This window comes from Neofelis nebulosa, chromosome 7, assembly GCF_028018385.1.
Source record: "Neofelis nebulosa isolate mNeoNeb1 chromosome 7, mNeoNeb1.pri, whole genome shotgun sequence".
In the NCBI taxonomy this organism is placed as follows: Eukaryota; Metazoa; Chordata; class Mammalia; order Carnivora; family Felidae; genus Neofelis; species Neofelis nebulosa.
The window spans coordinates 4,815,923-4,831,931 of NC_080788.1; the positions used below are offsets into that span (position 1 = coordinate 4,815,923).

Consider the following 16,009-nt stretch of genomic DNA (forward strand, 5'->3'; position numbering starts at 1 on the left):
CCACGGTCACCTCTCAAAACTGGCCTACTACTGACCTATCACTCATCTTACACAGGGACAGACAGGCACTCACGAATGGTATTTCTGTGACTTCTTAGGACACTATACTCGTGTTCCTATTTCTGTCTCGTCACAAAGATTTCAAGAAAGAAAAGGCAAATTTAAGTATGTAGCCAGGCATCTCAAACTGGCTCTCACCTTTTTAGAAGAAAAACAGGGACGTGAGTGGTAGAAATAGCAAGCAGGTAAATGTACAGATGAAGTCAGGAAGTAGTTCTGGAACCTACTCCGGATGCAGGAACGAGGGTGGGCACGGGCTCAGGACGAAGCAGAGGGGAAGACCACGTTTACCTGGAAGAAAGCTGACACCTGCTGAGGAGGGCTAACACTGTATGAAATACGTGCACTCTTGCCTTTTTCTGGTCCACAAGGAGGAAGAACTGATTAGAAAATAGAAACGTCAAGGAATCTGGGTTGAAAAATAACAGCCTTGACTTTAGAATTCCGGAAAATGAAGAAAGAAATGACTTGACACCATCGTTTACGCCCAGACATTAGTAAGGCAGGTCTCAAGAACTCAGGAAAAAGAGACAGCGTGAGTCTGTAGCGCGAGCTTCTGAAACACCAAGCAAGCACCCCGGGAGGCTCTCAAAACCAGGCTAGCTGGTGCATCACTAGGATTTTACTGGGTTATGCGGAAGAGAAAACTCCAACACGCGTCTTCTCCCGCGTAAAAGATGTGTGGAGGTAGGCAGTCCAGGGCTGTGATGGCTCACTGTGGCACTGGACAGCTGGCTCCTTCTGTCGAGGTGTCCCTATTACCGCCTACACACGGTTCCATCCTCATGATCCAAGATGGATGCTGCGCTCGGGCCATAGCCTCCCCGTTCCTGACGGCAGGAAGAAGGGCACGCACTCTCCCTCGAAGGATACCTTCCAGAGGATACACGTGGCATTCCCACTGGCCAGCCGCAGGAAAAGCTTGGGAATGCACATATTTTCTAGGCAGCCACAGGCCCAGCTCAACGCTAGAAATTCTGTTGTCGGGAAAGAGTAGGCTTAACGTAAGAATACAGCTAAGCCCTTCGAGGAGTTAAATTGGACACAAGTACAACTCCATTACTCGTACTTCGCCACTGTTCTCTCTGCCACGTGGAACGAATCTCAGATTGAAAATGGCATTTACGACGGTAACCATGAGCCGCAGACCAGGGGGAGTCCGGAGACGGCGAGGAGGCGTCCGGCACTCCACACGGATTTAATTCCCCTAACGCACGCTGGGTTTCCACGCCCAGCTTTAGTTCCTTCACCTCCCTTCATAAAATCTTCCCTTTCATTATAGAGCCCTGCTCCCGGGGCACAAAAGAATAGTTCTTCGTTTCTTCTGAGTGCACCAGGCATACGTCTTCTGAAAGGTTCTGCAAATTGCTCGTGGCGAGTCATGTTCTCAGTCTCTGAGGCTGTTCTTTCCCCGACCATTATTTGGCAGCTTTTTACAGGCCCCGCTTCTTTACCCTGTTCGTTCGTCCTTGGACGGAAGTGATACAAGCCCAGGCCGAGAGCCTGCAGCAGAGGGCGCCACAGAAATCTCCCTTGCGCCCCTCGGCCAGGCCCTCGGCGTGAGTGGCCCTCCTGGGATCCGGGGAGCACACGCGGGGCTCCGAGGGCGCTGCCAGCAGGCAGGCCTTGCTTGGCCGCCCGGGGTGGACCCGACTGGCCCTCGTCCGTCCTCTAACCGAACGTGTGAACTGGAGCGCTGTGCGGTCGTGAAGCTGTGACACGTGAACGGCCGGTCCCACGCTCCCTAGGCCGCTGCCCCTCCTCACGACGCGGCAGAAAATCCCACGTCTCTGCCCGCCTCCTTGGCTCGCAGTCTTGGGTTTCCCGGTGGAGGCAGAAAGGAAAGAATGAAGAGGCAGCAGGGAGTGGGGGGCCGGAGGCGGGGCTCCAGCAGCTCCCAGATGCGGTGGCGCCCCTCTGAGCAGAGCCGTCGGTCCGTCTGTCAGCGCAGCTCCAGCACCCCAGGCTCAGCAGAGCCTCCCCACCGCCCGTTCCCTTAGGGCCGTGTGGCCCTGTGGCCTTGGGCTTTGGAGGCTGGAGTGGGCACAAGCTGTCCCCGGGGCAGGACAGGCCTCTCCGTTAGGCCCCGCGGTAAGAGGCATACAGAGAATCCCTGCCTCCTCTGTTCTCCGGCTTCTGACATACCCATCAGCCGAACTCCGGCGTCTGAACGGCTGTGGTCGGCTTTTATCTGTTACCTTCGTGGGCTTCTGGACAGGAGGCTGAGGAGGCAGTGAAATCAGGTGCGGACAAGACGCCACCAACAGCCTCACAACTGGTCGACGCGCCTCAGCGCCTTCTGCCCGTCTACGCTGCCCGTCCAGCCGGCAGCCCGGATCTCCCACCTGCTCTAGACGCTCCCCTGCACAGACCGAGGCAGTGTCTCAACTGCCTAGTGGGGGAAGACTGCGCCCTTGGCTCAGCACCCAAGGCCCTCGTGATGGGGCTCCTGTCTGCTGCTCCAGCCTCGGCCGGAGCCACGTCCCACACCCGCCCGACCCGGCAGCCATCGGGCACTGAGCAGAGAAGCCCTGTATACCTGCCTCTTTCTACACATGTGGCTCCCTCCAGCTGGAATGTTTGTTTTTAAGTTTAAATTCAAGTTAGTTAACAATTAAAAATTGTTTTTAAGTTTAAATTCAAGTTAGTATCGGTTTCAGGGCTAGGACCCAGCGCTCCTCCCAACAGGTGTCCTCCTTGATGCCCATCCCCCATCTAGCCCATCCCCCTCCCCCCTCCCCTCTAGCAACCCTCTGTTTGTTCTCTGTATTTAAGAGTCTCTTATGGTTTGCCTCCCTCTCTGTTTTTATCTTAGTTTTCCTTCCCTTGCCCTGTGTTCATCTGTTTTGTTTCTTAAATTCCACATGTGAGTGAAATCTGATACTTGTCTTTCTCTGACCGACTTATTTCACTTAGCGTAATACATTCTAGTTAAATCCACGTTGTTGCAAATGGCAAGATTTCATTCTTTTTGATTGCTGAGTAATATTCCAGAGTGTGTGTGTGTGGGGGGGGGAGGGGTGTGTATACACACACACACACACACACACACACACACACACACACACACACACCACATCTTCTTTATCTATTTATCAGCCGACGGACATTTGGGCTCTTTCATAATTTGGCTATTGTTGATAGTGCTGCTGTAAACATTGGGGTGCATGTGTCCCTTTGAATCAGCATTTTTGTATCCTTTGGATAAATACCGAGTAGTGCAATTGCTGGGTCATACAGTGGTTCTATTTTCTGCCTTTCTTTCTTCTTCTCAAAACTCCTGCTCATCCTTCAGGACTCAACCCAAGTATCCTCTGTGAAGCTCTCCCTGACACAGGCCCTGTAGCACTCTGTATACACCTCCTTGTGGGCGCTTATAAGCCTGTACTGAAATCACTCGCTAGCCCTGCAAACCAGAACGTTAGCTCGTCAGAGGCAAGGACCCCGCTCATTTACCTATGTAGCTCTCATACCAAAGATAATGCCCAGAACTGAGAAGACTTGCAAAGCAGGGTTCCCCAACCGGTGGATTTAGAAATATCACAGGCACAGAATATTTGGCCTTCAGCAAAGCATCTGATAAGGAGTGTAAGGAGGTCCAAATTTCCCCAGTAGAGGGATACAGATGAATGCCAGGCGTTTAGACAAGTCGGCAACTGGTGAAAAACCCTTCGCAGGCAGTGCTGATTAGGTCTCCCAAAAGCAGGAGGAAGGGCAGGAGCTCTGCCAGGGCTAAGGTCTCGTGAGCTGTGTATGTCAGCGGAGGGAGACAGCGCGAGTGGACAAGTTCATGAGGGACAGCCTGGAAAGTTCCTTGAAGGAATACTCCACAGTGGGCAGGTTCTCTTAAAGGGATGATCTTAAGGGAGATAAATCAGGTAGGACCAGACTCGAGATGAAATTGACTCAGGGAAATAAATCAGGTCCTGCTTGTGCCTCTAGAAAATTCACTAACTATGGCACAAGCTCCTCCCCCACCCTACCACACACACACACACACACACACACACACACACACACACACACACACACACCCTCTCAGGCAACAAGAGGGAGATGACGTGGTAGAACACAGCTAGCAAGGGAAACCTGAAGCTCACACTCTTGGGCAGGGCTGTGACACAACCATGAGGAAAGGAATGTGCTCAGTGGTCTGCTGAACGTGGTCAGCGTCTGCTGTCTGGACAGCAGGGAAGATGGCTATTCCGCTCACTCTCCACTGGTCCACCCGAACCTGGTGTGGGCTGGTCAGTGCTGGAGCCATGCTTACCAGAGGTACTGCTTGGAAGAGGGTACCCCGAGGGAGCACCCTGGATGGGGCCGGAACACGAAACCACACCGTGAGGAGGACATAGTCCAACCAGAGAAGACAATTCCTGCCCTCGAATGCGGGAAGTCTGGCAAAACGGATTAAGGTGAGCCTAACAGGAAGGAGAGCTTCTGAAGCTCAGAGCTTTCCCCAGGAAGCCCTAATCCCCCAGCGGAAGCTGGATGGGGGGGGGGGGGGGCGGGGGGGGGGAGCTTTGTAGAGTCACATACACGTGACGATCTGTGCTTCTCTAAAACCTCCTATTGAGCAACCCAGTTCGCATGTTTGATGTTGTGCAAGTATTATAAACAAGGCACATTCACCTAACATTAGAAGGCAATTTTCACAGTTTTCACAACTTAAAAACGTCGGGGAAATTTTATGAGCCCCCGTTGCAGTAACGTGCAGGTGACGGTTGTGGTTAACTGCAGAGGGGGTTTCATCTTAACCCTTGACGGTTTTCATTCAATTCTGTTTTGCTATTTTAAGCAAAGCAAAGTAAAAGGAAACAAAACAGAGGAAGATCCGTCCCAGAAATAATGATGTCCTCATCCTTATGTCTTATTTTACATGTGTGGAAGGCCACCCGAAAGGCCATGAATTCAAGCTAGCGTATTACGTGCTGCGCTCACCATCCCATGTGCCGGGGGGCTACTCGGGCCTGGGTCCCTGGGTCCCATGCTCACCTGCACAGGGCCTCCGCGTCCAGCTGTCGGGGGTTTCTGTGGTCTATGATGATGATGTCGTGATGCTTGTCCAGGAAACAGGCAAGGACAGCCTGGGCCTCCTTGGTAACTGTGCACTTAAACCCTGCTTTTTCACACGCCCTGCAGAATCCATTACACTGGTTATCTTCTTTGGTAAACACTAAAAGTACCTGAATCAAAAAAGTGCGAACACTTTTTAAAAAAACAAGTTGTTAGAACTGTCATTTCTTAACACGCCACAGAAAGCTCCCGGGGCCCGGACGGCAAGCACACAGATGTGAACATCATCTGTTGATAGAAATCTTCGTCCAGGTAACTCAGGGACCGAAATTAGTGCTATTTGAGCTGCTTTTGTCTGGACGTCCAACTGCATGGGCCCTATACTTATTCTTTAGCGAATAAGCCCACTGGCAGAATTCAACAAAAGCTTGATTAAGCATTTTATCCTGAAACTACTTCAATGAAAACACAAATACTTATTTTAGTTAATAGTAAATTACCTAGACAAGTCCTTAAATGACAAAGACTAATATTTCAGTCAAACTTTTAGATACTTAAAACTTTAAATAATGTAATTAAACGTTCTGACTCAAGGGTTTATGTAATTCCTCCAAGTTAAAAAAAAATTACTTTGATGATAAGAGACTTCAGGTAGCTCAAAATATAACAGCTCACAACCAACCAGGTAACCCCTCAACCTCCCTTCCCTCTGGAAACCACCAGATTGTTCTCTATAAACCTGCTTCTGCTTTTTGGTGGTGATGGTGGTTTGTTTTGTTTTTCAGATTCCACACGTAAGTGAAATCATATGACATCTGTCTTAGGGGAGAGGGATTAGAAGGTAAAGCTTCCAGTCATAAAATACATAAGACCCGGGACACGACGGACACAGGGGGAATACAGTTAATAATCCAGAACAACATATGGGACACACGGTAGCCAGCCACAGTGCCCACTACTTCTGAATGGATACAAACGCTGAATCACTCTGTTGTGCGCCATAGGTCAGCGACGTTTCAATAACAAAAGTAATAAAGTTGTGATCGATAGCAAAGGACAAACTGTCAGTTAAGGGACGCAGGAACAGCACGAGGTGCAACAGACAGCACTGCGCCTCTGCCCGGGACGACGGCTTGTGGTCCCCGTGCCCGCTGCGTCTCCCCCGTCCTGCCGGCACCCCCGCACCCCGGGTCTGGTGCAGGAGCACCCTACTCTGTCCCTTCAGACCCACACGGGCTCACGAGGGCGACAGTGGTGAGGTAGAGGTGAGGCAGCCTGGGAGAAGGACACTACAAGGCTGACAGAAACCCTGTCCCCCAAGGCTTAGCTCCTCGAAGTTTTCCCAAGGGCACAAATACCACTAATGCAAAGAACTAAGAGCACATTCCTGCCAGTAGCTTTGCACAGGTTTTAGAAATGTTAACGGTGAACACGGTTTGTGCGACAGACGCATCAGGTAACTCTGGAGCTCAATTTCAACCGGTGATTTTGTCTAACATTTTGGATTTGATAATTCATAGATACTTTCTGACAGAAAGTTAACGCTTTGCCCCCTTTGCTCCCCACCCCCCACAACGAGGCGCATTCTTTTATTGCTGAACCTTTCAAAGTAGGTGGCAGACATCTCGTCCTCTCTAAATACCTCAATGCGTGTTTCTAAGAAAAGGACATTCTCTTCTATGACTAGAGTACTATGATCAGGTTTAGGAAATTTAGTGTTGAACCAATACCATTATCTAAAATAGGAAACTATTTTCAACGTTAGGCCCTCGGCCCTCCCCCCTCTTTGGAGAAAATCAGTATGTTTAGGGCACGGCATGGTTTCTTTCTACCTGGAGTTGATCTGGATGAAATCTCATGGGGCCAAACTGCACGTCAGCAATGGCTACCTGTAAGAAAAAGATGTGCTTTTTAAAAAGATTGTTTTAAAGGTAAGTGCCACAGATGAAAGCAAAATTTCTACTCCAGAGAAAAAATTACATAAATTCAATAGTTGTTAGGCAGATTCCCAGGGACTGGCTTATAAAGCCCAGGAAAGGTGCAGGAGTATGGAGGGAGAGGTAACAGGAGTCTGAGCCTGGCTCTTTTCCTAGCTGCGTGTGATTCTAAGTGATTGACTCAACCTTCCTCGGGCTCAATTTCTCGCTTGTTACAAAGATGAAATGAGTTTCCAATACAAAGGTCCCCCCCCAAATGAGACACTGAACGAACAGTGTCTCCTTCTATCTTTCCCCTGATGGACAATGAAATCTTACATCCAAAATGGCACAAAGAAAGTGAAATCCAGCTGTTAGAACCGTGCGACAGCAGAGCCGAGGAAACCCGGTTGAGAAGCAGTCGACACTTGGGTTTTACAGGGAGCAGAGCGCTCATCAATAATTGCTTATCTATTTGAGAACTGAGAACGAGACCGCACAAAGATAAATGTCACAACCAAACCCCAATGAGTCACGACCATCACAGCGCCAACGGAAGGGCTTATCCTGGGTGTTACCGCCCAGAGCTGAGCATCCGTCATCTCGCTGAATCTTCACCGTAACACAGTGAGGTTTGCAGCTGCAAAACCGAGGTTCCAAGTACCTTGTTTAAGGCCACCCAGTCAGCAAGTGGCAGCCGCGATTTCGCTGCAAACCCAGGGCCCCTGGAAGGTTCGGGCAGTCCGCGCACCTCATGAAGGAGCCCAAGGGAGCAGGAACGTGGGGCTGAAATACAGCCCCAAGTGACGGACGCTGGCACTGACTTGCTACCCAGAGGATACACATTTCCAGAAACACTGTACGTACTGGGGGATCACCAGGCCTCCGGGTGATGGTATGATTCCACAGGAAAAAAAAAAAAAATCTGCAGTGGAAGACCAAGATGTAGGAGCCTTCCCGCAAGGTATTTCCTACCTGACTGCCCACCTCCAGTCTCTCCCCTCAGGTGGTGATCTGCCCTACAGTAAACACATGGAACAAATCCTGCTCAGTGGTGGTGGGGGGGGGGGGGGGGTCCATGTTTATTTTTCACTGCTAAAAGCTGATGTCTACCAGTCATGGGACACCAGCTTAGTGTCTGATTTGCTTCATAATAATTTCATCTCTCAGAAGGCCTAAGAAGAATGAGGGCCGCCATTACTGCAGACTAAGATTGAGGGGGATTCTGTGACAGGGCGGAAGGCCGAGGAGAACAGACCTCCCACGGCACCGCCTATCCTCCTGCAGGCCAGCCTGTCAGTGAGGGGCACAGCTGGGTACTGAAACCAGACGTCTTGAGACGTGATCCCAGAGGGCCAGGAGAGTCTTAAAAGAGAGGTCTGGTCTAAATCCTCATACTCCCTCGGTGCACCGAGAAGGAAAGCAAGAGGCACCGAGAGAGACCAATCTGATGAGTTTCTTGCTGGTTTTTACAAAGTTTAAAGGAACGAATGAATGAAAGAACAAGGAATGATACGGACCTACTGCTTGGAAAATACAAGAAGGAAGAAGATGACAGGAAAAAGAGAAGAGAAATCATTTTCGCTGATTTTCTATAGTATGGGGGGCAGTTTCAGAGGAGAAAGCAGCCCCCTCACAACAGCAGGCACGCTGCTGCCATCGCAGGCAGCACTTGTGTCCTTGACCTGAATTGGGACCTGTAGCCTCTGACAGAGGACACTTATGAAACTGGCTATGAAGGATCCAGGAGATAAAAAAGAAAGTCTGAAAGGGGAGAAGGAAAACATTTGTGAATAGCATAAAAACATATGATATTCTAGGTCACAGAGAAAACCTTGAAACATATTCCTAAAAGTAAAAATGGTACAGCTTTTACTCTTCAGCCATAATGCAACCAAACCAGAAATTAAAAACATTAAGTTTAAACAAAAGCGACAAATACCCCCACCCTGAAAATTTTTTACACATTAACTTGTAATTGCTGGGTCTGAGAGAGAAATGCAAACTATACATATAGAGTACCTGGAAAATAATAAAAATGAGACTATCACGTAATGAAAACTTACATGACACTGCTACATTTTACTCAGAGGCAAGACTCGTAGCCTTAAATTCTTTTGTCATGAAACAAGAATGAAGTAAATATACCAAGCTTTCAAATCACTAAGTTTGAGAAAGTCAACAATACGAACTGAAGGAAACCAGGAGGAGAAAAATTAAGTTGAAGGTAGTAATTCATAAAAATTTAAAAATGTTAGCGACTAGCAAGTTTTAAAAAATCCATGTATATGTGCATCTAGTGTTGGTGACAAGCTGAGACGCAGGATAAAAAGTGTGAACGGCTCAGGACAAAGCCTCGTCCTTCCCAGGAAAACAACTCTGAGCACACGGTCCAGACCAAAAGTGGGTTATGAAATAACTTTCACAAAGGACAGTGTAACTTTATGATCTCAACTTATAAAAATAACACACCACTGCATTAATTTTAAGAAATAAAAGAAGTTATAGGTTTTTAAAAGACTATTAATTTTGCCTCAACATGATTTTACCGATACCATTTTAAAGCATTAATGTTTCAGCAGCTCTATTTGACCACTGAACACTTACTTTATTTACTTAACTAGATTGCATTTTAACCTTACATCCTGTCTACGGGATATATCCGGCTCTCAGGACCTCTGTTGAGCAGTGTCCCAGCAGAGCTGGACAACTACTTACCACTACCCCCCACCCCCCCAAAATAACCACCACCAGGAAATGTGATGACATTACTCAGTGAGCAGACGTCAGCAGTGAGCCCTTAAAAAGTAAACAACTTCCCAACTGCTCTGGAAAAGGGGATCAGAACTATAGAATTCTTGTATTCCTCCTTTTTTCGTGCATGAAAATCACGATCAAACTGACCTAACGCTTCAAAGTCGCAACCCTTTTAATAATAATTTATTGTGCACGTTAGTATTTTAAAAGGGAACAGTCATTTTTAAATCAATTTTAATATCACAGGTTTGATTTAATCTTTCAGCTTCAAAAGCAATTGTTATCTTTAGACAATATAGAAATAAGAGTATATTCACTGGCTGCTACTGGTAATCGTACAAATTGTTTAGTCTTCTGGATTTTTAAATATTTATGTATTTATTAATATTTATTATTAAAGAGAGATGGTAAAAAGTCTATTTGTATTTTAATAAGGTAACATTTGTAAATATGGCTGACAGAAACATGAAATAAATAATTAGAAATTTTGACAAACCACCTATCAGATTTCTTTTGTTTGCCTAACTGACCGAACATTCACAAGTGACAGCAAGGGGCACCTGGGTGACTCAGTTGGTTAAGTGTCTGACTTCAGCTCAGGTCATAATCTAGCAGTTCGTGAGCTAGAGCCCCACGCTGGGCTCTGTCTGGAGCTCAGAGCCTGGAGCCTGCTTCGGATTCTGTGTCTCCCTGTCTCTCTCCCCTTCCCCGGCTCATGCTCTCTGTCTCTCTCACTCTCAAAAATAAACAAACATTTAAAAAATTAAAAAAACACAACCGAACAAGAAAACAAGTGACAGCAGAAGGCCAAACTAGGGTTAGGAATCTGGATCATGGGTGGGAGTGGGAAAGAAAAGAGATACATGATACTAACCAGCCTAAAATTTCTGTTCCCCCAACCCTCCCTATCCCTTGCCTGCTTTTTTTTTTTTTTTCCCTCTGTAGCTCTTAATTGTCATTTGCAAAACTTCATATACTATTTATCCTCTTTATTTTGTCTCTCCCACTAGAATGTAAGATCTATCTACAGGGATTTATCTGCTTTATTCACTGCTGTACTTCCAACACCCAAAAGAGTCCCTGGCACATGGTAGGCATTTAAGAAATCTTTTTGAATGAATGCTTACTCAACAGCTCATCTTTCTGAATCAATCATTTATCTAGAAATCAGTCATACTAGTTTCTACATACACATGTATATGTAACACAGCACTTCCAGTTTTCAGAATATTTTCATGCATACTTTATTTCATGAGGGGACATCAAGGAAGGAAGGATTTTTTATGAAAGCCTAATGAGTACTAGGAGCCACAAAAGAATCGTGTGATCTTTTTCCTACATTCCCTTTATTAGAAACAAAGTGAATGCTGAGATCAACTTATATTGATTGTATACAAACCTAGGAACTATACAGCACAGACATAAATCAAGAGTTTGCCCTCAACCAGCCTATCCCTCCAGACTTTCCCTGTACTTTGGCTGGCCCTCTTGTCTTTCTTTCTCTGGGCAAAGAGTGCCCAGTTCTTTTGGTCGAAAGAACACAACCTAGGCAAGAGTCAGGAGACACCAGTTCTTGGGGGGGGGGGGGGGGGGGGGGGAAGAGTCAAAATTAATCCAGACATCTGTGGATTACCTACTATTGTGCTTTAAGCCAAACACAGAGCTAGATGCTGGGAGCGCAAAGAAGTGCCCACCCCTGGCCTTGAGTAGGAGAAGAGGCAAGTGTACACAATGACAACATAGTAGAGTTTTAATAGAGAAAGAGGGAGCCTATTACGTGCTCAATACTCCGCTTCCAATCCTATTTAAATCCAATTTAGTCCTTGCTCTATGAGTCAGGCAAGCTCGTTAACTCCATCTCATTGATGAAAAACTAAAGCTCAGTGCAGTGTGGTGAAACAGTCGGTGAGTGACAATGGTGAGAACAAGTCCCAATTCACAGGGACTGGATTCCTGTGGTCTTTTCGTGCTCCACTGGGGAAGGCCTAAAATCACCCGACCCTAGCCTAGATCTAGAGAAATAAGACCAAGAACCCAGAAATCAGCATTCGCCCATGGTTTCCCAGGCATTCAACATCCAACTGAGAACAAGACAGACAGTGTCTCTACCTACCAGGGGAAGATGTGATGGAGAGTAACTGGGGTGCTATTTTGAATCAGAGTCCAGGAAGGCCTCTCTGTGGCAGCAATGTGGAATAGGAGATCTGCATGATAAAGGAGCCAGACATTCGAGGAACAGGGGAAGGAGTGCCAGACAGAGGAACACGGGGTGCATGGGACCCACGGTGGGAACGGGGAGCATTCGAGGAAAGGACAGGGAAGAGGGAGGAGATGAGGTCGTGGCTAGGCAGGAGCCAAAAGATGTAGAGCTTTCGAAGCCAGGACAAGAAACTTGGGTTTTATCCTGAATTTCATAAAAAGCACTAGGGAGTTTTATACAAGGAAATGATAGGATCTAATTTTTATCTTTATTAAAAAAAATTTTTTTAATGTTTATTTTTGAGAGAGACAGAGCGTGAGCAGGGGAGGGGCAGAGAGAGAGAGGGAGACCCAGAATCTGAAGCCGGCTCCAGGCTCCGAGCTGTCAGCACACAGAGCCTGATGCGGGGCTTGAACCCATGGATGATGAGATCATGACCTGAGCTGAAGTCGGCTGCCCAACCGACTGAGCCACCCAGGTGTCCCCCTCTAATTTTTATTTTTTAAATAGGCCTCTTTAAACGGATCCCCTTTAGCTTTTAAACAGATCCCCGGTGGGGAATGGACAATGCGAAGGTGACAGCAAAGGCAAGGAGACCAGTGAGGAGGCTTCCACAGTCCAAGTGAGAGAGGACGGCAGCCTGGCCCAGGAGTTGCCATGGAGACGAGTACGTGGATTTGGGCTGTTTGGGAGGAAGGGTGATCAGGACCCCCTGACGGACAGGACGTAATCAAATCTACTGGCCCCCAGACCAGAGTTCTGGTATCTGACTTGCAGTTTTATTTCACTGTTGCGTGGAAATTTGGGGTTATGCAAGGCATCCTGGTAGAAGCTGGTGTGGGCCGGCTTGGTCCTTTCCAGATCCACCCACAAGATGGCACCAGGACCTACCCCGAAGCGGAGCTCCTGACTGCTCTCCCAGGTACTCCGAGAGCGGCCCAAAGGCTCCACATCTATCCCAACTGTTTGTGTCTCTTTTTTCTCTCCTTACCTGTTCTTAATTGTCCCTTCAGTCAACTTAAACGGCAAATATTTACAAGGGGCCTTTTATGTTTCCCCATCTGAATGCTAAAATCAAGTCACACGCCAGGGCAAAACTGTTCGGGGGTCCTTTTTTCCCAAACCCATATTGTTCAGCAAAAAATGGTGTCTGGATTAAGTGAACTATTTAAAGAGTTTAACGTAATGCCTGACTGTGAGGAAATGCCCAATACGTTCTAAAGGATCCACAGAAAAGATTTTCCAAGGAGCTTTTGCTATGAAACCACAAGTTGCCACACATGCACACATGTAAGGCACTTTTTACTCTCTTTTTTTTTTTTTTGATGTTATTTGAGAGAGAGAGAGAGAGAGAGAGAGCGCGCATGTGTGTGCATGCTAACGGAGGAGGGAAGAGAGAGAGGAAGGCTCTCAAGCGCGGGGCTTGATCCTGCCGACCATGAGATCACGACCTGAGCCAAACTCAAGAGTCGGACACTTAAGTGACTGAACCACCCAGGCGCCCCTGAAAGACGTTTTTAAAACTGCATTTTTCCAAAGAGCCAGTTTCTTTCAGAGCACTAAGGTAATCTCTAATAAGAACCATTAACTTCACGCTGCCTTGAAATAATGTAAGAAATAGAACCTACGTCTTAAATATCATACTCATGTACTCGGAACAACGGACAAATAAAGGTTTTCCCCAAACCCTGAAGGAACACTGCCTCTGAAGGTGAAACGAGAAAATTGAACAGAAAAAATGAGAACAGCCAATTGTAAGATAACCCAACCTTAAGCTTTTTTTTTTTTTTTTTTAAATGTGTCCCTGAAACGTAAGAATCCTCACATCCCAACTCGGCCATCTGAGGTGTCACAGCTCGGAGGCTGAGGACCCACCTCTCCTCCACCCCTCAGAAAAGAGGAGCCGATCACTTGAGCATCATCCTGTCAGAATGAGAAGGGGGTGACAGGCTGCCGGGGCAGGGGAGCCAGAGGCTCAGAACTCCCTCCAGGAGAAAAACGGAATCCAGCGGGTATAGATGATCCGGGCACGGACAAGAAGTATTCCTGGCTGTAAGTTAACAAATGAGCATCCTGCCTCTCACTGGGTGGGGGTGTTACGTTTATCGCTGGTGTCCATGTCACATGCTGCACAGATGACAGCGAGCCTCGTTCAGGAGGCTCCCGGCTGCCCGCACACCTGCTGACTGCTGCTGGCACCCGGACGGCTTTCCGAGGCTTTCCGGGGTCAGCCGATGCACCTCGAAGATACCCGATGGGACTACGCTGACAACGACCACGCCCATGATAGAACGGATTGTGCAGAATCACCCAAACAGTCCCCATGACCAGTGTTCCCGAGGTTGGACAGATGGGGGGTTACACTCTGGCCCCTGGCCCCTGAGAAGCTGTGTGTCTTCAGGCAAGTTTCTCCACTCCGCTCAGCCTCGCCCAGAAAACCGTGTCCGTGAGGACGAAAGGAGGACTTGACCCGGTCAAGTGCGCCACAGCGGGCATCTACCGGCGCTAGCGGAAGGGGCCGCACAGGCCCCGGCCCCCCTGCGCTGGCTCTACAGCAGCCAAGAGATCCTTAGCAGGTGTGGCGGCGACCCACGTGGCTTTGGCCAGAAAGCGGGTTTCCAGACTGAACGGTAACTCGAGAAAGTCTGCCAGAGCCCGACCGCCCGACCGCCTTGCTACATCAGAGCAGGACACCCTCTGGACGCAGTCCGCGGGCCCCGCTGGGGGCACCATCTCCCACAGGAGCCCTGTCGCAGGGCTCCCCGAGTATTTTCACTGACCTCCACGGTTTTTCATAAGTAACACTGAGTTCTTTAAAGCTTCTTTTTGGAATACTTTCACTACCAATTATGTCTAATTCTAAACCGCAAATAACCAGCACTGAAAAATCAAGGGAGAAGTTGTTTCCTTATGTCCCAAAGAAGACCGAACTTGGGGTCTGAGAGGAGAAAGCCCAGGGCAGAGAGGAAGTACAGGGCAAAGGTCTGACATCAGCAGAGGACGTGAAGAAGCCCCGAGGCAGAGGAGGCCTCGGATCAAGAAGATTAGGGATGGGGGCTGGAGGGGGGAGGATGGCTGGGGCCTTGGCCCCAAGCTTCAGATAATCCCTGCCTCCCCTGTCACTGCAAAGAGCAGCGACGGCCCAGGACAAAGTTTCCCAGGGAGGATGTGTTCTGCCAGGGATACTCTTTTTGAGGGTCTTAAGGCAAAACCTTGAGCACAAGTTACCTGGTATTTCTATAGGAAAACGTATGTTTACATCCTCCAAACATCCTCCCAATACATTTTAAGACTTTTTTCCACAGCAGTTTTATGTTTACATCAAAACTAAAAAGCAGGTACAGTAAGGAATATCCTTTACCCTCATAATGTATAGCCCTCCCTCCCCATCATCACCACCACTCACCAGAATGGTAGTTTGTTGTTGTTTGTTTTGTTTTGTTTTTTTACCAAAGATTAACCCACACTGACACATCATAATCAGCCCAAATCCGTATATTACCTTAGGCTTCCCTCGGTGTGGTACATTCTGGGATGCAAACAAATGTATAATGATATACATCCATCGTTATAATATCATAAGGAGTGTTTTCACTGCCCTAAAAATCCTGCCTATTCATCTCTCCCACCTCCAGCCACCACTTAATTTTTTGTCTCCAGAGTTTAGCTTTTTTCCAGACTGTCATATAGTTGGAATCATACAAGTATGTAGCCTTTCCATATTGGTTTCTTTCACTTAGTAAATGCATTTAAGGTTCCTCCACACCTTTCATGGCTTAATAGTTCATTCCTTTTTAGTGCTGCAAAACATTCCACTGTCTGATGTATCCGTTTATCCATTTACCTACTAAAGGACATCTTGGTGGCTTCTAAGTTTTAGCAATTAAGAACGAAGCTACTATAAACATCCTTATGCATGTTTTTGTTTGGCTGCTATGTTTTCAACTTTCTTACGGTTGAGTTTCTTTAAAGCTCTTTGTATATTCTGGACAACAGTGGTTTCTCAGATACATCTTTTGCAAATATTTTCTCCCAGTCTGTGGCTCATCTTTTAAAGCTC

General features: G+C 47.6%; 1 protein-coding gene across 2 annotated transcripts in view; it reads right to left on the reverse strand.

Moving 5' to 3' along the window:
• The window catches only part of PDE8A (phosphodiesterase 8A), a 156,689-nt gene that overhangs the window by 76,593 nt on the left and 64,087 nt on the right, over positions 1-16,009 (reverse strand). For both annotated transcript variants that reach the window (XM_058736464.1, XM_058736463.1), the window contains exons 2-3: positions 6,909-6,965; positions 5,056-5,246 (exon numbers count right to left, since the gene is read on the reverse strand). In XM_058736464.1, coding sequence (XP_058592447.1) covers positions 5,056-5,246; positions 6,909-6,965 — 248 coding nt within the window. The remainder of the gene's footprint in view (positions 1-5,055; positions 5,247-6,908; positions 6,966-16,009) is intronic.